We start from the raw sequence: 25180 nt of genomic DNA, 5'->3' as shown, positions 1-25180 counted from the left end.
TGGCTGATGAATGAGCCTTGTCACCCAATCCCTCGGGGCTTGCATGAAACATGATTTTAAAACGTTGAGGGAATTGTGATTTCTGCTGGGATCCACCCAAACATAGCCATTAAAACAAGGCTTGGGTGCAGACCTGCCCAATGCTGCAAATACACCTGTGGGGCCAGGGTGAACTCTCCAGGGAAAATCCCTTATAAACCTTGCAGAGCCTCCAGAGGAGGGACATGGGGTGGGGATGGGTCTGAAGAAGCCATGGAGCAACAGCTGAGGGCACTGGGATTGTGCAGCTGGAGGAGGCTGAGGGGAGACTCCTTGGGGCCTGCAGCTCCTCCCGAGGGGCAGCTCTGATCTCTGGGACAGGGACAGGCTGGGGCTGTACCAGGGCAGGCTCAGGGTGGGTTTTGGGAAAGGTTCTTCCCCCAGAGGGTGCTGGGCACTGCCCAGGCTCTCCAGGGATGGGCATAGCCCGAGGCTGCCAGAGCTCCAGGAGAGCTTGGACAGCTGGGCTGGATGCTCGCTGAACGCTGCAATGGTTTGGGCTGGAAGGACCTTGAAGCCCATCTCATTCCGCCCTGCCAGGGGCGCCTTCAGCAGCCGCGGCCGCCCCGAGCTCCATCCCGCGTGTGTCCCTCGGCTCGGCAGAGCTGGGACTGCAGCCGCGCCAGCCCGTCCACTGACTCCCACGGCTGCCGCTCTGTGCTGAGCGAGCCCAGCCCCAAACGGAGCCCTCAGAACCCCCGATGCCCTCGGTGCCCTCGGTGCCCTCAGCGCGGCCCGGGCGGTGCCGCCCCCGCCGGGCGGGGCGGGCTCGCAGCGCGGGCGGAAGCGGAAGCGGCGCGCAGGAAGCGGCGGCGCTGGCGGAAGGGGCCGCGCAGGAAGCGGGGCCGGGGCTGCCCCGCGGCCACAACCGGGGCGAGGGCGACGAGGGGAGCCAGGGTAGGTGAGGGCAGCGAGCGCCAGGGGCGGGCAGCGAGCGTCAGGGGACGGGGGCGCGGCCGACTCGGCCCCCGGGGCGGCAGGGCAGGCAGCCGGAGGCCGCCGCCGCCTCCCGGCCCCGCGGGCTCGGGCTGGCCCCGCTGTCACAGGCCCCGAGGGCCCCCCGGGAGTGAGCGGCGGTGACGGGGCTCTGGGGGAACCTGGTTTTCCTCGGCTTCTCTCGGCACAAACCACCGTCCTGGCGTTTCCCCCGCTCCGGGATCGCCCCTCGCTACCGGCACTGCCAGGCCGGCCCTGGCTGCTCTGGCCGCGTTTGTCCTCGTTTCTCGCTGCTGCGGAGTCTCCCCGTGGTTCTTTAAGCTTTTTAAGGTCCGTGGGGTGTTTACCCATCCAGAACAGAGCACGTCGAGCTGTTGTTTCGTGCGACGTTCGGTGTCGGGAGTAAATTGAGGTGGGGGCCGCAAATCCCGTTTGCTTTATTGGATACGTAAAGCTCTTCCTGCTGTGGAATTTGTCTTTTATGTTTAAATGGGGTCAGCTCGCTGATGCAGAATGAGGTGTTAAAGCTGTGCTCATTAGCTCAGAATAACCCCAGGAGGAGCTTTTATTGTGCAGAAAATGCAGACTCATGGAGACAAATCCTTCTTCTCCCCCTTCATGGCAGGGACGGGTTGCGCTGGTGTCACTGGCAGCATTTTTCCTGCCTTGGTTCTTAATATTTTCATTTCTCTTGCCTTTTGCCCCAGTGCTTCTGCTGTTCTCTTTCCTGCTGGATTGTTCCCAGCACCTGGCTGTGCCAGCCTGGAAGGTTTTAGGTTGTGTTGCAATCCTCTGTTCAAACTGAGCTATCCCAGGTGACTGGGGACTGATGTTTGCCTTGGAATTCAGTCTATAAATAGTTAATTTTATGAGGTTGATCACCCCAAACTGAGCCCTTATATCCTGCCCCCAAAAGAACAAACACAGGGTCTTCACTCCTGGCTGGAGAATTCCCCCAATCCAGAGGAGCAGAGATCCAGTCAAACAATAAATCCAAGTGGGGATTTATAGTTCGGATATTCCCCTTTCAAATAAAATAATAGCAACAGGCAGGTGGTAACTTAAAATGCACCCAAAATGTGTGGAACCACGTGTTTTGCAGTAGCTAGATCACAGTGGAGCTGTCAGCATTTCAATTTTTGACTGCAGCGAGGCCTTGCTGAAAGCTTTTCCAAAATCTGCCTTTTTTTACTGGTTGTTTTTCCTCGATCCAGTGAATTTTGGCATCCAACCTGTTTAACAGGTTCACTGAGCTGGTGATGCTCTGCCCTCCTCATTCTTGTTTCTTGTGTTAGAATGAAATAAATCTTTGCCAGGTACAGTCATGAAAGGATCTCTCAGCATCTGTGGAAGGTGATTTTGTGTTAGCAGTGAGTTCATCTTTGTTTTAGTTGCTGATGTGTTGCTTCCATGGCAATTGTGGGTGTTTTTACACGAAGCCTTGGAGCCCCAGAGCCTGGCAGTGCTGCAGGGGGAGGATCCTGCACGCTGCTTCCAGTGACCCCCAGTTGTTCTGTGCCTTTGATCTGTAACTCAGCAACCTGAACATTTTTCTTGCTGTTCTCACCTCCCAAGAGGAACTGGTTTGAGGGATTTTAATGGGGCTTTTTTGGAGAGTGATCAGCAGGAGCCCTTTTTTTTTTTTCCAAAAAGAAGAATAAATCATTTTTCTGCTGGACAGACTTTGGACTTTTATTTTGCACTGGAACGTTGTAGTTGGTGCTGAGCTGGTGATCCCTGCATGGCTTCTCTGTGACTGCCTTGATCTCAGAGTGGGCACTCTGAAGGTTTTTTATTCACAAAAAGAGCTGATCTCTGGTTAAACCTATGGTGATATTTCTTCATCACTCCCTCAGCTGGGAGGGTTTGCCTGAGAATCCTCAGGTTTTGTGTGAGCCCTTCTGTCTAATCAAGCCACAGCTTGTTTTTTGCAGCTTCACTGCTGTTCCCTCTTGCTGTGTCCCTCTGTGTTTCAGAATCTCATGACTCTGTGCCCTTCTCCTCCCAGCAGAGCTCGCAGCAGAGATGGGGCCCCGGCGGAAAACTGCGAAAGCCGTGAGCAGGGAAGGGGCAGAGTCTACCAAAGCTGAGGAGCCAAAAGATTACATGAACCAACTCTCTCATGAAGTGCTTTGCCACATCTTTAGGTGAGCAGCCTGGCAGAATTCAGTTCAGTGCTTCTTACTTTTGAGTTGTTTGTTTTTTCTCCGACTTCACCTGTTTCTGACACAGCAAACAGTGGATGTACCACAGCTGGAGTGGGATAGAAAGGGGTGACAAATGTTTTTTTCAGTCTGCAAAATTCATTTGTAAACTGAAAATTAATTTATGTGAGTGTCATAATGAAGAAGAAATAAACAAGTGATTTAATTCTGTTATAAATGCTGATTTAAGAACAGAAATGCACTTTGGGTAGGGCACAGTTGAGGTGATTGTTTGGGAATTGTTGCATCTGCAGAAGGGATCTGGCATGAGGATCTGACCTCCCCTGCAGCAAAGTCCTTCTCCCAGATGTTTGCTCAGCCCTGTTACCCAAAACATAATGGCTCACCCACAAGTTCTTGGAAAACAGCAGCTCTCCAAAACATTTGGGAATTGAGCTTGCAGTATGTGCTAGAAAGAAAGTAACTTAATCAAACCTGTTGAGGGAAATGGCTTGGTCAGCAGGGGTTGGGTTGGTTTGCATTGTCTTTAAGGAAGAAATCCTTCCCTGTGAGGGTGGGCAGCCCTGGCACAGGGTGCCCAGAGCAGCTGGGGTTGCCCTGGATCCCTGGCAGTGCCCAAGGCCAGGCTGGAACCGCCTGGGATAGTGGAACGTGTCTCTGCCCATGGCAGGGGTGGCACTGGAAGGGCTTTAAGATCCCTTCCAACCCAAACATTCTGTGTTTCTGTGATATACCAGAACCAAATTATCTGTGCATTTAAGACTCCATTTGTGTGACTGTTCCACACTCAGTGCCAGGAGCTGCTGAGTCACTGCCCAGCAGAACTCCGGATTGAACTCGGGGCAATGCCGTGGGAGAAATGCCCCAGTGCTGCAGGCAGGCTGTGCTTTGGGCCAGCTGGAGGCTGCAGCAGGGGCTGTTTGTGCTGTCCCCAGGTACCTGCCCTTGCAGGACATCATGTGCATGGAGTGCCTGTCCCGGAAGTTGAAGGAGGCGGTGACGCTGTACCTGCGCGTGGTCAAGGTGGTGGATCTGTGTGCAGGGCGTTGGTGGGAGTACATGCCCACAGGTGAGCTGCTCCCTGCCTCTCCCCTCTGCTCTGTAAACCTGCACTTGCTGGGGTCTTCCCTTCCTTTGCCTGCCTGCCTTGGGGAGTGGCTTGCCAGGTCTCTGTCTGCGTGCAAATACAAATTTGGCATTGCTGTATTGGGTCATAGGTTGGACTTGATGATCTCAAAGGTCTTTTCCAAGCCAGTTCATTCTGTGATTCTGTGACTGGGAGTGCTCTGTAGGCACCTGTCAACACAATCTGTGTTTGTCTGATTGCTGGAAGGGAGCTGTTTGCATGCAGGCAGCAAAAAATACAATGGAGTGAGAAAACAACTCATCTGCCAGCACTTAACAATGTAAGGATAAGTTGTGATGTCACACCTGGAGTCACCTGCAGATCAATAGATAAATTTGTCAGTCTGGGTGAACCCTGTGAGTACCAGGATTTCTGTTGGGTTTAAAATGCACTGCTGAGATTTGGTGGGGGGCACAGCTAAAATGAGGGAATTCTGAAAATGAGAGGATTTGCAAATTGAGATTGACTGTGGCTGGTATTAAGCAGGTGTTTAGACCTAACCTAAAATTGGTGTAAATACAAGTCACTTAGCCAGTTAAAATCCTTTTTATATGCTGTCTTTCACTAGAATAAAATAAACCTTTGCTTTAAGAAACCATCCTGTTTCTGTGAGAAATGTGTGGTGAATAGTGAACTGAAGTAAGGGATCCAGCTGGGATCTTTTGACCCATGGAGTTGATAAATGGAATTCCAGGAAAAATAGACCCACAAAGCTTCCTGTGAGGAGGGAGAGAGCAGAGTGAACCCTGCAGCCATGCAGCTCCTCTGAAGGAAACCCGTAGCAAACCTGCAAAATTCAAGGCAGAGGAGTATTTAGGTGATGATTTCTAGAATGTGGAAGTAAAAGAAAAGCTATTGCTTCACCAAGTGCATCTTTTCAACACCGCAGAACTTGTACTGCCACATAGAGAGAGAAGTGTGTTTGGCTTTCCCTTCAGAGCTGAGTGTCTGCTGCCACACCAATACCAAATGTGTTGTTGTTGTCTTAGGTTTCACTGATTCCAGCTTCCTAACGCTGCTGAGGAAGATGCCAGACATTGAACAACTTTATGGTCTTCATCCCAGGTATCTGGAAAGGCGCCGGGTCCGTGGCCACGAAGCTTTCAGCATTCCTGGAGTTTTAGAGGCTTTGCAGGCCTGTCCAAATTTGCTGGTGAGTGGCTGGACTTGGGAGAGAACCTCCTTCAGCACTGTTAAAAATTGTGACAGGGACTTGGTGCTTCCAGGGCTTTGGTTTAGGCCTGGCTGCACAGGGAGGAGTTAATTGTGACCCTGTTTGCTGATGACAGCTATTTTTAGTTGCACCACTGGGAATCCCAGGTGCTCTTAAGCCCAGCAAGGAATTAAAGCTCCGATCCCTCTGCTTTTAAACAGACAAGTCTTGCTAGAAATGAAAAGTGAAATAAAGTTGCATTCTGTAGTTTACATGGTTAAGAGGATGTTGTTGTTGAACTGGTGTTAGAGCATTTGCTTTGCTTCCTTTTATCCAGGGTGTTGAGACCTCTCATTTAGAGCTGGTGGAAGCTATTTGGACATACATGCCCCAAGTCCACATTTTAGGGAAGTTTCGTAATCGTAATGGTGCTTTTCCAATTCCTCCTGAGAACAAGCTGAAAATTCCTATAGGAGCTAAAATTCAGACTTTGCACTTAGTAGGTGAGTGTGGTCGTGGTGAAGTAGTTGGCTTCAACACAGATGGATTTAAAGGCTTTGAAACTCTGCAGATTTGTAATTCTTTGGAGGAGAGGGAGTTTGGGCTGTGGCATCTTGGAGATCTTAGTTGGATATTTGATAGCAGGTGCAGAGGGCAAGTTCTAAAGAGTTATTGACAAACCAAGGTGAAGAACTTGTGTTTCAAGTGTTCACAGCTTTTCTCACTTGCCACAAAGCACAGAAAAGCTTCCTTTTGAGAGCCAGGAATTTGTCATGCAGAGGATTAGTTTAAAGCTTGTTTAAAATGTTTGTTTGTTTTGTTTATGTATTATTAGGGGTGAATGTCCCTGAGATTCCTTGTATCCCAATGCTGAGGCACCTTTATTTGAAGTGGGTGAGACTCACCAAACCACAGCCTTTTAAAGATTTCCTTTGTATCAGCTTACGTGCTTTTGTCATGAGGAACTGTGCTGGTAAGAGGGATTCTTCCTGTCTGAAGGGGATGGTAGAGCATGGAGGAAATCTGGTTCTGTTAATGTCTTGGAATTTCACATTCTGAGAGCAGCCCTTGTTTGATTTGTGGTGTTGGACAGAAATCTCTCCCTGTCCTGTCCCTTCCTTGGTGCTGTGTGGTTCTGTTGACTTCCTGCTCTAGAGGGATTTGTGTGGATGTGTTTTAGTTCTTCCATGGGAAAATTCAGGGAGAAGTGAACAATCTGCTCTGTCTTTCTGGCCTTGTTGTGTGCAGGACCCACAAACTCTCTGAAGTATGTTCCCCTGGTGACAGGCCTGGCTTCTGCCAGGAATCTGGAGCACTTGGAGCTGGTCCGTGTTCCATTTCTTGGAGGACTTATCCAGCACGTGGTAGAAGACAGCTGGAGATCTGGTGGGAAACTCCTACTCCCTCATACCTAAATAAAAATAAATAAATTAATTAGCAAATTCTGGGGGCTTTTGGTCTGTAGCATGTTCTTTTTTGAGTGTTTGGAACTATGGTCATAGTGCTGAACATGCTCTGTATTGGTTGTAATTTTGATATTCTAACTGCAATTAATTCTTAATGAGCTACATTTGCTGATGAGCAGAACCAGGATTGGAGGAGCTGGGTGCAAATATATGTTTTCTTGATTTGCTGGAAAAGGTTAAGACAAGACTGGTGAAAATGTGTAGGGCTGAGGGCTGTGATGTGGGGCTGAAGTGTAAGAAGGCTGTTCTTTATTTGCCAGGTGGTTTTAGGAATTTGCACACTATAGTTCTGGGAGCTTGCAAGAATGCACTTGAAGTGGATCTTGGCTACCTCATCATAACTGCTGCACGAAGGTACCTCCCTTCAGATCTCTCTTGGCTTCCCCTTTTTCAAAATGAATGTCTTAGAAATGACATCCAAGAGCCAGAACAACCATCAGAGCTTAAGGAATACACATACAAACTGTGCATAACAAGAGTGTCCTGTGGTCAAAATAACTGCAAATACCCTCTGAGTCCTGCCAGAGTCTCTGTTTTGTTAGAACAGGGCACTTTCTTGAGTGTTTTCTGTGTTTTGGCCTGAATTTTGACAGGAGCAATTCTGAATTCCCTGCAGGTTGCACGAAGTGCGGATCCAGCCTTCCTTGACCAAAGATGGTGTTTTTTCTGCTTTGAAGATGGCTGAACTGGAATTCCCACAGTTTGAAACTCTTCACCTAGGCTACGTTGATGAGTTTTTACTACAGTGTATGACACTTTTTATATCCATAAAAAACCCACAAGGATTACAGAAATCGCTGTGTTTTCCATCACGTTCTCAGTGATTAATAAGAATATTAATGTTGCATGTGTTGAGGCTGCTGATCTCATACAGCCAATCTGGTTTTCCTCTTACCTGAGGCTGGGAAAGCTGAGCTTTATTAAAGGAATGATTTGATCAGTAAGGAGTTAAAAAATCCTGCTATAAAAGGCAAATTTACTGCTGTGTCTGCTCCTCTCTTTTGTAGGTAAAATGACGAGTACGGACTTGGTGAGGTACGGCTTGGCTGATGTGGTTGAAAACCCAGGAATTATTACAGATATTGGTATGAAAGCTGTAAATGAAGTTTTTTCTTTCATCAAGTATCTGGTCATTTACAACTGCCCACATCTACATAACCCAAATAATTGGATCACAGGTATTGCACACCTTTGAAATTTCAGAGCTATTATATGAATTTCTGTGCTAAACCAGAATTTCTCTGCTCTAGTACTGCTTGTTCTGTTGTTAGTAAGTACAGTAGATGATGCTTGCTTTGGGGCCATGGTGGTGCTGGGAGCAGGATGGAGATCCAGAGGGTGCTGCTCTCAGATCTGAAAAGGGGGTGGTAAACAAGGAGTGAGGTGGGAATCCCTCAGGAAAGGCCTCTCTTGTGTTCCCAGACCACTCGAGGTGGACCCGCCTGGTTGACCTGACCCTGGTGAGGTGCCATGCCATCAAGCTGGACTCTTTCAGCCAGTTCATCGAGTTACTGCCAAGCTTGGAGTTCATTTCTCTGGACCAGATGTTTAGAGAGCCTCCAAAGGTAAATTCCAAGGAATGGTTTGGCTTTTTCTCATTGCCAGGGTTTTTAATTGTTTCCATTCCATTGGCACACCAGTGTGCATTCTTCTCAAGGCTGTCATTAATTGAAGGGATTGGTAATAAATGACTTTGGTTTGCAGTTGCTTTTAGCATGATGTGCTGGGGAGAGGGCTGCTACTTCTACAAATGGGAGTAGTGGCAGGGAATGAAAGTGTGACCAGAAAATAAAACTCCTTGATTCTATCAAAAGTAAAACTCACTCATTCTCTCAAGGTCTCTGCTGGTATTTCACTGTGCTGCTGCTTTTTGTATTGTTCTTTCCTCTTAGACCTGTCTTTAGAATACCAAGAGGTTTTTATGATTTTTTGATGGGTGAAATAGGTGTAGTATTTCCCTTTTGAAGTGCGTTCAGAGCTTAAGAATTTTATTTCTTCCCGTTGTCCCCTCCCACGCTGTAACACAAACCCTTGGTAAGCTGCTGGCAGGCAATGCAAAGTGTAAAACCTGCTTCCTTTGGCCATTAATGGCACCTTGTGTGCTGGGAAGGCTCTGATCTGCTCTTTGTATTCATGCCATCATCCCACAGCAAATTAATAGATTAACACAATTAATAGATTGAAATGAAGTGCTTTGAGGACTTTCCCTTTCATTAGGAGTTGAACAGTGTAAGTTCTTGGTTGCCAGCCTGAAGATGGACCCCTGCACTCAGGACAGTTTCCCTGGCAGTGTTGTGCTGTCCCAGACATTGCAGCAAAGTGGTTTCCTGGTGCCTTGAGGGGATGTGGAGAGAACAGCTCCATCTTCTCAAATCTGAATTTCTGCTCTGTTTCAGGGCTGTGCTCGTGTGGGCCTAAGTGCAGGCACAGGAATTGGGGTCTCCTCTGCCCTGGTGAGCAATCAGAACTCCAACAATGACAATGACAACAATAACAACCACCACAACAACAACAACAACAACAACCCCAACATGCACCACAACAACCACCAGCAGCCCAACGAGCAGAACGAGGAGAACGAGCTGCGCCAGGAGGGCCCCGCTGAGGAGCAGCAGATTGGGGCTGAGGGTAATCCTGGGGGGCTCTGGGGGGATTTGCAGCTGAGGGGAATCCTGGGGGGACTTTGGGGGAGGATTTTATCTGCATTCCCACTCACACAGGCTCCTGGTGAAGACGGGAATCTGCATTGAAAGCTTGTTGCTCTTTCAGCTCCTGGTGGGGAGCTTTAATCTGAGTGAACTAAACCCCAAAAGTTAGGCTGGGCTTTGGCTACAGAGATGTAGAACAAATCTGAGATACTTTGTGAAACACAGAGGCTCACCAAAGGAATCCAGGCAGTTTTTATTTATTTCCTGTGGGTGTTTGAGGGCTCAGTTTGTTCTCTTTCCTGTTCCTGACCTCCTGTTGCCCTCTGCAGCCCTGAATGAGATGGAGGAGGTGGCACAGGAGGAAGGGGAGGCTGCTGGGCAGGGCCAGGATGAGCTGCCAGCTCCCAGCCAGGCTGTTCCCATGGAGGTGGATGAGGAGCAAGCAGGTAACTGGGTTTGGGAAGAAATCACCTCTTGGTATCTCTCTGAGGGATTCATTTTCCACTCTGAATCTGGTTTTGGATGTTTGGCTTCAGCAGGCTTGCCTGATTTTGAATAATGATGTTAGCACAGCTTAGTTCTGTGAAGGAATTTATTCTCTGTTACAGCCCAGAGCTTTCTTTGCATGTGCAGGGAAATACCTTGACCTTAAACCTGATTTTGTGCTCAGCATAATAAAAGTCAGAAGGCTTGAATGAACTTGTCCTGTTGCTCTCTTGCTGTTCATGGCCTTAGTTCTCTCACTGCAGCACTTGGGTTGTTTTTGCCTCTTCTCAGGCCGGCACCCAACTTGTTCCAGTGTTCAGTCTTGATTCTTTTATTGCCACTTCTTGCTGGACAATATAATTTTCTACTGAACATCCCAGCAACATGAAGTAACACTCCATTGGGACACTCCTCCCCTCCCAAACCAGAATGCTTTAATGCTGAAATGCAGTATTTTGCCCTTCTCCCATTTAGATTTTAGTGAGGGACCCACAGAATGTGTGGCTAAATTGACTCCATTTAATTCCTTACCAGTTTTTCAAGCAGTGCTAAAAGTTTTTCAGCCCTTTAATCCATGCTTGGGTAATTTTTACATGAAATGCTGTTGTTCTCCTTCTCAGGACCAAGTGGAATTCAACCTGCTGTAAAAGCAGCTCCTATTACCATCCATGATTCAGACAGTGAGGATGAGGAGGAAAACATGGGCACTTCCAGAGCCTGCATCTCCAACAGCATTGCACAGAGTTACTCAGATGGGGAAGAGAAGAGCAGGGATCCAGTGGAAACCAGAGAACCTTCAGGTGTGCGACATTCCTTCTTAAGCTTCAGTCTTTCCATGTGGTTCAGGTTCATTTCTTGCTTGGTTTGGAATGTAAAGTGAAGGTGGGGGGACATGTTTGAGCTGCAGTCACAGGTCTTGCACAGAAACACAGATGGTGCTGCTGCACTGATCAGAGACCTGCAGCTCCCCTTTGGGATTCCCAATGGACAGAATTTATCAAGCCTGTGAGCCCACAGTGTGGATGTCAGTTCTGGTTTCAGGGGAGAAAAAAATCTGTGTTTGGAGAGAATTTACATCAACTTTTGTATTGCCGCTATCTGGGATTTAGGGCTTGGGTTGTGTGATGAGCTGAGAGGATTCGTACAGACATTCAGGTGGAATTCCTGCATGGAAAGGGGGCTCAGGCCCTGGAACTGCCCAGGGAGGTTTGGATCCCATCCCTGAGGGTGGCCCAGGAAGGGCTGGAGGTGGCACTCAGTGCTCTGGGCTGGGGACAAGGTGGGGATGGGGCACAGCTGGGACTGGGTGGGCTGGGAGGGCTTTTCCAACCTCAGTGATCCTGGGATTAGGTTCTGTTATGATTTGTGTGGGTTTTCATTCACCTGGGAGCTGAGCCTGCTGTTCCTGCTGGCAGCACTGCTCAGACCCAGGAGGGGGAGCTCAGGGTTGCTGCTGAAATGTGAACTTCAGTCCTGTCTGTTCCTGTTTGATTCCTCACATGTATTCCTCATATTTAAGAAAACAGAAGCCTCTCTAGATCTGATATTAGAAAAAAAATCCCCCCTGGGAGGGTGTGAGGCCCTGGCACAGGTGCCCAGAGCAGCTGGGGCTGCCCCTGGATCCCTGGCAGTGCCCAAGGCCAGGCTGGACAGGGCTGGGAGCACCTGGGGCAGTGGGAGGTGTCCCTGCCATGGCAGGGGTGGCACTGGGTGGGATTTAAGATCCCTCCAACCTAAACTATTCCATGGTCTTTGATTCTGTTATCAGTGTGTCTTTCACATTCTGTGTCTGTGTGAGCAGTGAGCTGCTCTGGACAATCTGGTGGATTTGTGAGGCAAAGCCTCCAGCACATCACTCCAAAAGTAGCTGCAAGATGTTCCAAAGGTGCAGCAACAGCTACAAATACTAATCATTCCCTTTGCTGGGGAGATTGTCCCTGGCCCTGGGCTGCCCTGTGTTAGTAGCCTGCACAGAGGAGCCCTCAGGTTTGTTGGGTTTCTCACTGCTCTCCCTCCCTTCACTCCTGCAGTGAGCGGCAAAGGCAAGACCCCCCTGCGGAAGAGATGCAGCAGCAGCCATGGGGGCCAGGCCAAGCAGTTCCCCGTGGAGGAGAGCAGCTGTGAGAAGGGCTGCCAGGTGACCAGTGAGCAGATCAAAGCTGACATGAAAGCAGCCAGTGACATGCCCGAGAGGAGCAAGAGCAAGGATTCCTACGGCAGCTGCAGCAACGCGCCGGGATCCACGGCAACACCCAGCTCCTGCAGTGCTGCTTCCCCCAGCCCTGACTGTGCCCAGGCAGCCCAGAGCCACTCTGCTGGCAGCAGCCCAGCTGCTGGAGAGGAGTGCAGGCAGTGTGGCTGCTCTCCCTGCAGGAGGGATGGGTGCAGCGAGAGGGAGCCCGAGGAGAGCTCCGTGTGCTCCCGCTGCTGCTCCCGGGCGCAGCGCAGGACGAGCGGGGGGTGGGATGGGGAGAGCCCCTCCACCAGCAGGGCCTGCAGGGACGGGCCTGACTTTGCACTTAGGACACTGCCAGACTGTGGGGCTGCAGGAGAGCCTGGGCATGACAGGACTAGTGGGAGTGCCTGTGGGGCTGGCAGCCAGGAGCAGAGCACGCAGCCCCCGGGCTGGCAGCTGGACTGCAAGGAGGAGTACCCACGGAGACCCCTGACCAGGGCCAGGAGCAGGCTGTCCCACGTGCCTCTGGTGTCAGAGCCAGGTAGGACTCGCACCCAGAGTAGGGGCTGAGTGCATGCAGTGCTGCCACGAGACAGCTCTGAGCAGCTGCAGCTCCCCAGGAGCTCTGATGTGCAGCTTGTTGGCCGGGGGTTTAAACCTGAGTGGTTTGAAAGGGTCAGAGCTTGATGGAACAGAGGTGCCATCATCAGGTTTCTCTGAAAGTGCCACTGACTTTTTCCTCCATGCAGCTCTTTCTTTTTGTGTTCTTCATAATTCTAACCAGTATTTGCTTTACTCCATTGAAAAGCAAATTCAATTTTTTGGTTCTCTGCCTGCCTGTGGAAGCTGTGATTCATAGAAACAGAAGTTGTCTCTCCATTAAAATCCTCCCTGCAAAGGCAGCAGCTACACTTAGATCTGAACAAGAAGGCAAAGGTTATTACTGGTGCTTTATCAACTAATGAAGTCATAATTACAATTGAGCCAGGCTTGTGGACCTGCATTGGGTTCTGCTTCCAAGGGTTTAAGGCAGGGTGATCAAACTTACTGAAAATTGTCCTTTTGTTAAACACCTTCACATGATTGTTTTGTTCACCTGGCATAAAATAAAACCCCTGAAGGGCTGGAATGAAGGGAGAAGACAACAGATGTGAGAGGGGAACTTGCTGTTTCTTTCAAATATGCTTGGTTTCCAAAATAATCATCTTAGTGTGGCACAACCTCATATATCCAGGATTCTTTGCTGGGAATGTCTGGCAGGTAAAATGAAACTGAAAGATGAAATGTGATGCTTACACAGCTGTGAGTGTTGGAGGTAGGGATAATTGAGGGTAAATTCCTGCCTCTGTTAACATGGAATGATTCAAACACTTCATATCCTGGTGTTCTTCCAGTTTATTTAATGCTCCCACGTGTTAACAAAGCCTAAATCACCTCTGATCTTCTGCAGGTAGATGCAGCTCAGGTTTCAAGAAGAGATCTTGCTAATAAATTTAAAATGTCTGGTTTCTACCTTAGGACCAGTAATTAATTTGGGGATCTTTGTGCACATATGTTTTAATAAAGATAGCTTAGTTTTAGTAAAATAATTTCTCATTTTGCTCTGTTAATGACAGAAAATTAATTCTAGGGCATTTTTTCCTCTTTCTGTTGGAGATAATGCTTGTGGTGATTTTTTGTCAAAGACTCATCTGTTAAATCAAGCAGGAATTAGAGGTCCCTGGTGGAGCTTGGGAACATTAAAGGATTTTGTACCTGGGCATCCTTTGCAATATTAGGAAAAACTTAGTGACAGTTACAAAGAACAGATTTTCCAGAAGTTTGAGATAATTTCTCCTATTTAAACATTAAAGCTATTTTGGGTTTTGTATTTGTCAAGGATGTTCTGTTTCCTGCAGAGATTCAAGTGTAACCTAACCATGAATCTTTTCTTTTCCTGGCTCCACCTCTTGCTGTGGTGTAGGTTCAGCATTCCTGGGTTTTCACCTCTAAAGTTATTTATTAATAATCTGAGCACCAGGCTGACAGTGGGGTTTGAGCAAGCAGAGATCTGTTCTGAAGCCAGGCAGGTGTTTGGGTGTACCTGTGGGAAGAGTTGGCATGGGCTGTTCTCAGCTGTCCTGACATGGAGCAGAGGAAAGATTTTGCCTTGTTTTTGTTTCCAGAAGTAGCAAAGCCAAAGCCAAGGCAAACCACCAAGAGGAAAAGGACAGCTGACAAATCCACCAGCACCAGCGACCCTGTGATTGAGGATGATCATGTTCAGGTAAGGGCTGATCCTTCACCCCTGCAGCTTCATCACCATGAACACCTCTTGGGAACTGAAGCTGTGTTCTGTTAATTCATATCCTCCTCTATCTCATAAAATTCAATTTATTTTTCTTTCATTTTTACCATAATTTTTTTCTTTCATTTTTCCCCAGGTACTGACTTTGAAATCCAAAAACCTTGTAGGAATCACATTGACCAACTGTGGAATAACAGATTTGGTGCTGAAAGACTGCCCCAAAATGATGTTCATCCATGGTATGTGGTTCATGTCAGGGCTGCCTCCTCCCTCTGGCATTATTGGAAGTTCCAGGAAGAATTCAAGTCAGGCCACTGCTCATTTTGTATTCATCAGCTGCATTACTGATGAATTAGATCTCCAAATATTGCTGCTTCCCACTCTGAATGGCTCTTAGAACAGCTTTAATAAAGATTAATATCTGAAAATCAACAGCTGAAATGATCTGACAATTAGGGAGATGAGATGTTTATTGAAGAGAGGTAATACAGTAATTAGGAGTTGATGAAATGACTTTGAGTACCTTGTTTTTCTCTCATTTCTTCATTCTGCCCCAGGTTTTTCAGCTGACAGGATGATACTTTTGCTCCTTGACATGATAAAAATCTGTTTTCAGTGCTGGCACTTAGGTTGCATTAGTTTTACATGCCAGGGTGTGACTGCTCCTGCACTGGGTCATTTATTGTTTTCTGCACCATCCAAATGAAGACTTTTTCTTCTGACATCAGCTCTGCCTACTTAGCAGAAATAAAGGAATTCTTTCTTTATTCCAGAGTACTTAGAACACACATTGATTTTGAAGGAAATTCTCATTACATGAGCAGTGTGCTAGAAAGGAAACAGTTTTATTTTCCATTGTGTGGCTTCCCAATCCTCCGTGTTTGAGCTGATTTTGGAAGTTGTGGCAGTCCTCAGAGCATTTCAGTGAAAGGAAACAGAGGGAGGAAAAGGTTATTAGATGAAATCTGACATGGCCTTTCAAAAGGCCACTTCTGGCAGGGTCACAGCAGAAAGCTTTGAGTAATGTGGAGAAAATGAAGAGCTGGGCTAGATCTGATATATTTGTATAATCTTTTGGGACTTCTATTGCTTGTTTGCCTTCTTTTGAACCTGCCAGCCTTGAAATGCTCTGACAGGAGGCTCCTGGGGTGTTTTATTTCCTTTTCCAGCCACCAGGTGCCGTGTGCTGAAGCACCTGAAGGTGGAAAATGCCCCCGTGGTGAATCGCTTTGACTACGCCCAGTGCAAGAAGCTGAACATGGATCAGGTGCTGGATCAGATCCTCAGGATGCCCCCAGAGAGGAACAGGATCATCTACCTGCGTCCCATGCAGCAGGTACAGAGCCAGCCTGGCCTCCTGCAGCTGGGCAGGAGGGGGACAGCAGCACAACCCTGAAATTTGGTGTTTACACCCAGCAGGGCTTTTATGGCAGAGCCTGCTGCTTGGATTTTAAGATACTCTGCTGGATTAAATATTAAAATTCACTATCTCCAGAACTGATTGCATTGGAGGATATTGTAAACTGCACTCCTAAAGGTGCAGAACTTCATATCCAGCATAAACAGAGCAGGTGATTTGGGATACAGGCATCATAAAGTCACCCTAGGACAGGTGCATTGAGTTCATTTCAAACTGAATAACTCAGACTGAGAGCCTGGGTGCTCCTTGTAGCTGTGTGTGAGCAGAGCGTGGCACAGGGATCTGAAATCCTTGACCCATGTCCTGCTAGACTGAGGAACAGCAGAGGTTGAGATTCTGGAGGCTCCATCCCCTCCTGATGCTGGAGTGGGACTGGGAGCCACCCTCTCCCCCAGGCTGTGAAGGAGGTGGAAGCAGGGACATTTAGGGAGTTGTTTAAATCATCTGATGAGGATTTGTGAGGGCTTCATTTAAGATCTGGAAGGTTGGGAATGTTTGATTTTATCCCTCTGAGCTGCTGCTCCTCTCCTGCTTTCCTGTCTTGGTTTGCCAACAAGGAAAGGTTGATTTTACATAAAATCCTTAAAATCAGCTTTGCTTTGAAACCACACCTCTTAAAGGACAGTGGTAAAAATATTAGATGGGAATAAAACCCCAAATCACTTATCCCCTCCTTGCAACAAAAATTCTGAGGAAAAAATGTAATTTTAGACCATTCTGTAATTTTATTTCCACACTGGAGTTGGGAAAGACATCAGAAATGAGACATTTCCCATCCAAGAAGAAGATAAACTGGCAGAGCTTCCCTGGGGAGGTTTCACTCCCCTCAGTCCTGTGTTTCTTTGTGCTGCTAAAATTCTCTCCCATTGCTGCATTTCCTGGGGATTTGGTCAATATCTGTTTGCTCTTGACTCTGCAGCCCCTGGCAGTGTTTGTGGTGCTCACAAGTCTTTGTCCCCAGGTGGACACGCTGACTCTGGAGCAGAAGATCTTCAGTGGCCCCTACCCCTACCACATCTGCATCATCCACGAGTTCAGCAACCCCCCCAACGTGCGCAACAAGGTGCGGGTCAGGAGCTGGATGGACACCATAGCCAACATCAACCAGTGAGTACTGCCTGACCCTCCCCGGGGAGCCCTGACCCTCCCCAGGGAGCCCTGACCCTCCCCAGGGAGCCCGACCCTCCCCAGGCGAGCCCCGACCCTCCTCAGGGAGCCCCGACCCTCCCCAGGGAGCCCTGACCCTCCCCAGGGAGCCCTGGGACACCATAGCCAACCTCAGCCAGTGAGTACTGCCCTCAACCAGGGAGCATTTGCCCTCCAGGGACTCTGCCAGGGTGTCCTGGAGCAGCTGCAGCTCCAGATTTGCTCTATTCTGTCACCCAAATTTTAAAAAAAAAAACCCTTTGGTTACTACTGAAGGTTGAATTCTGGTGGTGCAGTGTAAATCTAGTGTCAAGATGCATTTAATATAAAACAGGCTGTGAACCCATGTGGAAAATCCTATAAATTTTCCAGCAATAACCTCACATTCACCCAGCAATAATTCAGTTGTACATTAAAGTTGTTGGAATAGCTGGGAAATGTCTTCAAAGCTGAAAACAAGTCATTTTAAAAAGAATGATTTGCTTCAGGAAATAGTGTTGGGTTCTGTGGAAGGTGATGTTCAGTCAGTATCAGCTCCTGAAAATCCCCAGCAGCAGGGAATTGTCAGTGGATCTCATCCAGCAGCTCTGAACTGTCCCTGGTGGCTGTGGTTGCTCTCCAGAGTGAAGGGCTGGAGGCTGAGCTGCTGTGAGGGCTTTGGGGCAGTTTTTCCATGGATTCAGGCTCATTGAAGGGAAGGTTGTGTAGTAGGAGTTCTCCTTTGCTCTTTGTCCCTCCCACCTGCCCATTTCCTGGCTGTGACCTCTCCCTCCTTCTCCCCAGAGAGCTGATTAAATACGAGTTCTTCCCTGAGGCCACCAGGACTGAGGAGGACCTGAAGAAATACCCCAAGTACCCCTGGGGCAGAGACATCTACACCCTGGAAGGTGAGAGCTGTGGGGAGCTGAGGGCTCTGCTCAGCCTCCTGCTCAGAGAAGAGCTTTCCACCATCCCCAGAGGTGTGGAGAATATTCCTTGGGAGGAAGCTGGGAAGCAGCTCAGTGGGGCAATAAGTGAGGAGCTGCTTTGTGTGATCAGAATTTGAGGGGTGCTGTTTTCCTCTTGGCTCCTCACCTGTCCCTCTCCAGGCATTGTGGATGGTGCTCCTTACTCCATGATCACTGATTTCCCCTGGCTGAGGTCCCTGAGGACAGCAGAGCCCAACAGCTACGCCAGATACGACTTTGAGGACGATGAGAGGAGTGAGTAACCTGCTCTGGTTCTTCACAGATTTCCTTCTTTGGCAGTGCCTCCCTTTCCTTCTCAGTTTCCTGCTCCTTAGGCTGGTTTTGGTAGATCTGTTGTTTAAGGTGGGCTGGAGAGAAGTGAGAAAACTCTCAGAAATTTGATATCAAAGTTAAAAACTGGACTTGGAAACTCTGGCACGGTGAGGATGTGGGATAGAATTTACTGCAGATGTGACTCTTTCTGTTGAGGAGCTACTGAGTCTGCTCAGATGTGATGGTAGGCAGGGCTTGGGACTCAGCTGATAACCTTGCTTGGTAGCAGAGAAAAATAATGTTCTTCCATTACTTAATTAGGAGAGTCCTGGTTAAAAATACCTCTACCTTCATTAGAGGTATTTTTAATTGATCCAGGTTTGGATATTCTTACCCAGCTCCAGTTTAGGAATCTCAAGAGGACCAGGAAGGGATTTTTTTTTTTTTTTTTTTGGGGCTATACTTTTTCTCTGGTTTTATTTTTTAATTTCTTTTTAAATTTTTATTGTGGACTGATGTAATTTAATTTCATTTTAGCTTGGCTTGATGCCTGTAGTTCAGTATGAAGGCTGAATTACCAAAGAATTGATTAGTATTTAAGAGTCAGGATGGTAAAAGGGTCAAGGTGTTAAAGCCATGAAAACTCAGGAGAGCGCTGCTGCTTAATTTGCAATTTATAGCAATTGCTGGTGTTTATAAAACATTTAAGTAATGGATAACCTGGAATTCTGTCAGAGAGGACTCAGGGAGAGGCTTTGTGGTGCTCTGGGGTTCATTCCACTCCCAGCCAGTTGGACATGGGGGCTGGAGCTGTGGAGCTCTGAGGAAGGCGGGAGAGAACATCCCTTAAAGGCGGCCGGTCGAGGGAGGCCTTTCCTCTTTGCCTCTTTTGCCAAGCCTGAATGCAGAGCCAGCCTGGCTGGGGAACACTTCTGGGAGAAACATCCCCTTTTCCTTGCTGTCTCTGCCCAGCCACCATCTACGCCCCGAGGAGGAAGGGGCAGCTCTCAGCTGACATCTGCATGGAGACCATCGGCGAGGAGATCTCGGAGCTGCGCCAGGTCAGGAGGGGCGTGTTCCAGAGGGTCGTGGCCATCTTCATCCACTACTGCGACGTCAACGGGGAGCCCGTGGAGGATGACTACATCTGAGGGCTGCCCCCAGCCTGCCCTCCCTCCCCCTGGCACTGCTGGCCAAGAAAAAGCAGGATTTTTTTTTTTTCCAAATGCAAAGCATTTCCCACCGAGGCGCCCTCGGCTCTCCCCGTGGCCAGGAGGATGTAGTTAAATGTAAAATGGAAAGTACAAATTGTATACTAAGAGTTGTACATAGAGGAAACAAAAAAAACCCCACAAAAACAAAACTTCCTAATACTGAGACTTTATTTCATATGTTTATACAATTTAATTTAAGTTCCATTTTAATGAAGGCCAATAATTAGGAAAGGGGAAGAAGATTTGAACTTTCCAACCCATACAATTCATAGCAGTATTTTTTTTTTCCTTATAAACAACAATTCCATTTGCTGTGTTCAAAAGAGTCATCAGAGTCTCTTTTAATCTGTGCCTTTTTCTTGAGCATTTAAGAGTCCAGTCTGAGTAAACCTGTTGAGCACAATCTTGGTGTCTTGTGTGCATTTTTGGAAGGGTCAGAATATTCTCCAGCTGTTGCTAAGAAGGTCAGAAGCAGGAGAAAAAAAAAAAAAACAGAAGTAGAGAATTTGGTGATCTGTGGTAGTTTCTAGAGATATTCAACCCATTTTTTGGGGGGAAGGAAGCCCCCATGTTTAGCACCTTGGAAGCAGAATGTTCTCAAGCATTTTGTACTGTTAGATTTCATTTTCTTGGTGTGTTTGACTCTGTACTATGGAAATCAAGTTGCTGATTGTTGGTTCCAACCTCCTGAACATAGCTCTGCCCGTTCAGGCTGGCTGGAGGCTGAGCTCACCCTTCAGGCAGGCAGAGCAGGGGATGTGGAGCTGCCTGGTGGCCGTGGCAGCACTGACTCAGCCAGGGAGCTCTGGGGCTGCCTCGTGCTCCTCCTGAATGCACATTTTCCACTGGTCAGTAAAAACTGCTGCTATTTGCCCCAAATGTGTGTGTGTGGTGCATTGAAAGGTGCTCCCAGTGCCTGCAGGTGCTTGGTGGGGATTTGCTGCCAGTGAGGTGTGACATGCACATTTTGATGTGGCACTCCCAGGGCTGGCAGAGGCCAATTCCCAGCTCTGGCCTGGTCTCTCATCCATGCTTGTTTAAAACTGGTGTTACCAGCCTAGAAAATGACACTTCTGAGGTAAAAGCTGTACAGTTTAGACCATTTTATCCAATTTTTCTCATCATCCTGATGGTGATTCTCTGAATTTGGGCTAAATGTGGCTAATGGGGATTTCTGTGATGTTTAGCTCTGTAAAACTGAGGTGAAGCTGCTCCACACAGCCAAGGCAGGGTTGGTTTTCTCTCTGTGGGAATTCTTGGGATAATGTGGAACTAGAAATGCGTGGGATAAGAGGGAGAGAATGGTGCCTAGTGGGAGCATTTCCTCAGCCCAGCTCTGTGCTGACTGGAGGTGGAGCACTGAACACCAGAGAATGTGAATGTTACTAAATTTGCTTTAATGCAGGATCACAGTCAATGGTTTATTATAACTCTTATATTTAATTAACCATAGATAATGTATTCAATGATATTCAGCCAAAACAATTGTGACCCTTTCTAGAAGTGTTTCAAGTCCTCTGAGTCATTGATTCTGTCAGATTTACCATTTTAGTCCAGAAAATGTTTCTGAGTTCCTGGAGTATTCACCACGTCTCCAGCTGGTATCTCCTCACTGCAGCCTTTTGCAGAAGTATTTACACAAATAAAGTGTTTGTTTATGTTCAGTATCTCTGGAAGCAGTTGAACCTTGCAGTGATTTTGCCCTCTGAAATGTGACACCCATTTTACACCAGTGCCTGAATGCCCTGGGTCCATCTCCTGAGGGCTGGGGGCAGGGAGGAGCTGGGATCTTCTGGGGATTTGATCTTTTGGCTCTGAGCTTCCTCCTCTCTGCATTTCCTGGCAGTTCTGGGCACTTTTACTCAATCACAGGGGAGGCTTTCCCTGGCTCTGCCCAGCTCAGCTCTCCTTGGAGCATCCCCGCTGTTTCTGTGCCTGGAGTGTGGCAGGAGGAGCAGCTGCTGTCCCTGCAGGGGAGGGGACAGTGCTCCTGCTCCTGCAGCACAGGAGTTCCAGCTCTCTCTGCCCCTGTGGGGACAGGCTGGGGGCCAGCACAGCCCCTGAATCCAGGGGTGTTTGCACCTGGGTCCCAGAGGGAGCTCCCAGGGCAGCCTGGCCAGCACTGAGCTCCAAGGTAAGGAGATGATGGAGGAAATGTGACTGCACCACCTCTGTGCCCTTCGTCCCCTGGGTGTGGCTTTGGGGAAAACATGGAGCAGGAATTTCTTCCCTGGGTCAGCTCTGACCCAGCCACTCTGGGGAGGTGAAATCTTGGTGGGGTTTCTGTCCCTCTGTGCAGGTGCAGCCAGAGGGGGCTCCTCTTACAGTCCCTGAGGAGCAAGGAGCACCCCAGGTCCTGGTGCTGCTGGGAGTGAGCCTGAGGTGACTCTGGCTCTGCTTTTCCCACAGCTCTTCCTGGAAGAGGATGCAGAGATCCCAGCTGGGAGAGGCTCAGGTGCCTGGAAATGTCATCTAAATAGTGCAGAAGGTAAACAGGGAAAGGCCAGGGTGTGTTTGGGCACAGCACAGGGGGCACAGCCTCCTGCTCCCTGTGCTGGGGCTGCTTTTCCCTCTCCTTTGGGAGGAGGGCAGAACCAGTGCTTGGGTTTCAAAAAGGAAAGGATTTGGGAAGTGGTTTTGTGTGAGAAGCTGTAAGGGGTTGATGGAGACAGGGATGTTGCCCCTGCTCTCCCCAGGCTGCTCAGGGTGTGAGGATCCCCTTGCCCAGGATTTCCAGTTCTAGTTCCCAGTTAAGCAATTCCAACTCAACCTCTTGTCAGGGTGGGACAGGGACACCCTGGCCCTGTGTGCACTGCATGTGACAGCAGGACCAAAGCCAGGGCCCATCCCCTGGAGAGCTCCTTCAGCTCCTCAGCACTCCCTGGGTGTTGGCAGGAGATAAACTGGGGATTTATTCAGCAAGATTTATACAAAAAGTGCAAGAACTAAAAGCTTTGGTATATTTTTATTGAGTCTGTATTATTAATCCCCTACAGATTTCTTGCCTTTTGGCCTGGAATGCTCAGAGGTGGCTCAGGAGCTCAAATGTGGAGGAAAAGGGGATCCTAAACTGGGGAAGGGTTCCCAGCTGCCAGGTACAGAATGGAAATGCTCTCCTTGGCTTCAGCATGCCCAGAGCTGGGTGGGAATGACTCAGTGCCTGTGTGGGCTGCCTGCTCCCAAAGCAGCTCCTGGCTGGAGCTGCTCCCTGCTTTTATCTGTGCTGGGAACGAGCTGGACACGATCTGGGCCCCACTGGCTGGTTCTGGGCACGTTGTTAAGTCAGGCTTAACCAAGAAATGCCTCAAATACCATCAGATTCTCCCTCCTCTTGCTGAGCAGGGCCAGCTGGGAGTGAGCTCCATCCTAAGCCACAGTCCTGGGTGAGATGAGCTTTAGGCTGCAGATACCTGCAGTAATCCCTGGACTGAGAGTATTTGGAAATGCAAAAGCAGCATTTATGTAGCTAATGCAGCATTGCTGACTGTGCACAGAGCTCTGGAGCCAGAGGGGACAGGAGGAGCAGATGAGGTAAAGTCAAAGCCATTTTGAGTCAGAGGCAAGGTGAGCATCATTTACCTGTCAGCTCTGCAGGTTTTCAGTGACACATTCCCAATGTCTGTCCTCCCTGAAGTGTCCTTTGGTGGAACAGACACCCCTGGAGGAGCAGAGTTTGCCAAAAAAGTGTCTCTGGAGCAGGGGATCCACTGCCCCACATCCAGGGGACCCTTGGCTTTCATTTCTCACAGGAATGAATCCCTTTGGATGGCTCTGATCCCATCAGCAGCTCCACAGGGACCTGGGAATCCTCCAGGTAAGGGGCCAGGACAAAGTGGGGCCTCCTGGACTGCAAATAACTCACAGCTGGGAAAGAACAAATTCCTGTGAGCAGGGGGACAGTCAGGACCAGGGCAGGGACTGTCCCCTGTGCTGGCCCTGCTGAGGGACCTCCAGGGGGTCCCGTTCTGGGCCCTCAGTCAGGAGGGACCTGCAGGGGCTGGAGCATGCCCAGGGAAGGGAATGGAGCTGGGAAGGGTCTGGAGCCCCAGGAGAGACTGAGGGAGCTGGAAAGGGGCTCAGCCTGGAGAAAAGGAGGCTCGGGGGAACCTTCTTGCTCTGCACAACTCCCTGGGCAGTTCCAGTGCCTGAGCCCCCTTTCCATGGGGAAATTCCTGCTGTGCCCACCCTGAGCCTGCCCTGGCCCAGCCTGAGGCTGTTCCCTCTGTCCCTGTCCCTGGAGCACAGCCCAACCCCTCGGCTGTCCCCTCCTGGCAGGAGCTGTAGGAAAAGCAAAGAGGGGCAGATTCCCCTCCCTGCTCCAGCCCCTGGAGCCTCCTGAGGGGCAGCTGGGAGGTGGCAGCTGCTCCCAGCCTGGGGCTGGAGTGCCAGCAGCAGCAGAAACGAGCCCAAGCTGGAGTTCACTGCCATGTCCAGAGAGGAGCTTTTATTTTTAGGAACAGCCACTGGAGCACAGACACTGAGCACAGGCAAGGACTGGCACCACCAGCCAAGATGGGCAAAGCTGAACTGGGAGGCCACAGGAGCAGCCAGGGCAATCCAGAGTGGGGCTTTCCATGAGAGCCCTTCCTTTCCAGGGGAATTCTCCACTGCTGATGGCCCAGGGCACTGCTGGGTCACAGGAGCTGTGCTGGGATTACTGGCTGAATGAGCAGGAGCTGCCAGGTGGGTCCTGGCAGGAGGGAGCCCAGGGAGGGATTAGAGGTGTCCTGGTGTCCATCCAGGACATGGACATTTGGTGTTTGGAATTTCATCTTGTTGGAAGGGGGGAGCCTTTTCCCAGTGAGAGCCTTTGACCATTTTGGCTGGGGAGCCACTGCTCCCACTGACAGAGCCTTGGGAATGTTGTCCCTGGAGAAAATGGGAGTTTATTTTCAATTAAAAAGAGATCTTTTCCTAATGCACATAAAAATAAAGGAGAAAACAACACCTGAAGGACAAAGCAGAACCCAAGAACCTCTCCCTGTGCTGCTGGTTCCATCTCACTCCAGGAAATTTCACACCAAGATTTGATGCCCTTCAAAGGGGACAGGGAAAAGCTTTTTTTCAGGATTTCTTTAAGAAATTTGACACTTGAAGGTGAAACCAACCAAGCTGTTCTGCAGCCTCCTGTGCCCAAAGCCCAGCAAACCCCTGTGGGCACTTCCACAGGGGGAGGATCACAGCACTGAGGCAGCCCTGGATGGTTTTTTTTCCAAATTTTCAATAATGGCTTTTTTTCACTCCACAGTTCTGGTGTCAAGAGTAAAGTTAAATGACTTTTTTTTTGAAATAAAACCCTGTAAAAACAGGTCATTGCCAACCAGCTCCCAGAGATGAACCAGGAGCACCTTCCACCACAAACACCAAGAATTTGTGTCTTTCCAGCAGCCAGCAGTTTTCTACCTCAGCATTCCAACTGGGGCTGTTTCTGCCCAGGGTCCTTCTGAATCCTACAGGAAAGGGATGTGAAGCTTTACCAGTGACTTTGCTGTGGAAGAAGTATTTAAAGAAGTCAGACACCACGGCCAGGAAGCCACTTGTTCTCCTCATGCACAACATTTCTCCTACTGAGCAGCATTTGTGTTTGTTCCGAGCGGGATTTGTCTGTTTGCAGTAAATACCTGTCACATAGCAACAGAAATATTACTAAATAATAATACATAGAATGTTAAGCTCCTTGGTCTAGAAGCTTTTAATG

General features: G+C 48.9%; 1 protein-coding gene across 2 annotated transcripts; it reads left to right on the top strand.

The window, feature by feature from the left end:
- The first annotated feature begins 831 nt into the window (after positions 1–831).
- Positions 832–21149, top strand: FBXO38 (F-box protein 38). 2 transcript variants are annotated; one of them, XM_018915586.3, is made up of 22 exons: positions 832–936; positions 2987–3122; positions 4076–4209; positions 5256–5419; positions 5757–5922; positions 6255–6392; positions 6668–6805; positions 7146–7239; positions 7502–7632; positions 7893–8063; positions 8308–8450; positions 9282–9513; positions 9863–9979; positions 10640–10819; positions 12050–12736; positions 14361–14461; positions 14619–14721; positions 15652–15818; positions 16864–17009; positions 17832–17935; positions 18137–18250; positions 19241–21149. In XM_018915586.3, exons 2-22 carry the CDS (start codon positions 3001–3003, stop codon positions 19417–19419), a joined length of 3531 nt encoding a protein of 1176 aa, XP_018771131.3. In that variant the 5' UTR covers positions 832–936; positions 2987–3000; the 3' UTR covers positions 19420–21149. The 2 variants fall into 2 exon arrangements, with proteins under 2 accessions (XP_018771131.3, XP_030085089.2); XM_030229229.2 differs by having other exon boundaries at positions 839–936; positions 2984–3122.
- The last annotated feature ends 4031 nt before the right edge of the window (positions 21150–25180 follow it).

This window comes from Serinus canaria, chromosome 13, assembly GCF_022539315.1.
Source record: "Serinus canaria isolate serCan28SL12 chromosome 13, serCan2020, whole genome shotgun sequence".
In the NCBI taxonomy this organism is placed as follows: Eukaryota; Metazoa; Chordata; class Aves; order Passeriformes; family Fringillidae; genus Serinus; species Serinus canaria.
The sequence above is the reverse complement of the archived record's forward strand: the minus strand, read 5'-3'. Positions and strand labels throughout refer to the sequence as shown.

Excerpts from the sequence above, each read along its gene's own strand:
- FBXO38 (XM_018915586.3), top strand. The coding sequence starts at position 3,001 with ATGGGGCCCCGGCGGAAAACTGCGAAAGCCGTGAGCAGGGAAGGGGCA. Across the intron at positions 6,806-7,145 it reads AGAAGACAGCTGGAGATCTG|GTGGTTTTAGGAATTTGCAC; the intron begins GTGGGAAACTCC and ends TTTATTTGCCAG. Across the intron at positions 14,462-14,618 it reads TTGAGGATGATCATGTTCAG|GTACTGACTTTGAAATCCAA; the intron begins GTAAGGGCTGAT and ends ATTTTTCCCCAG.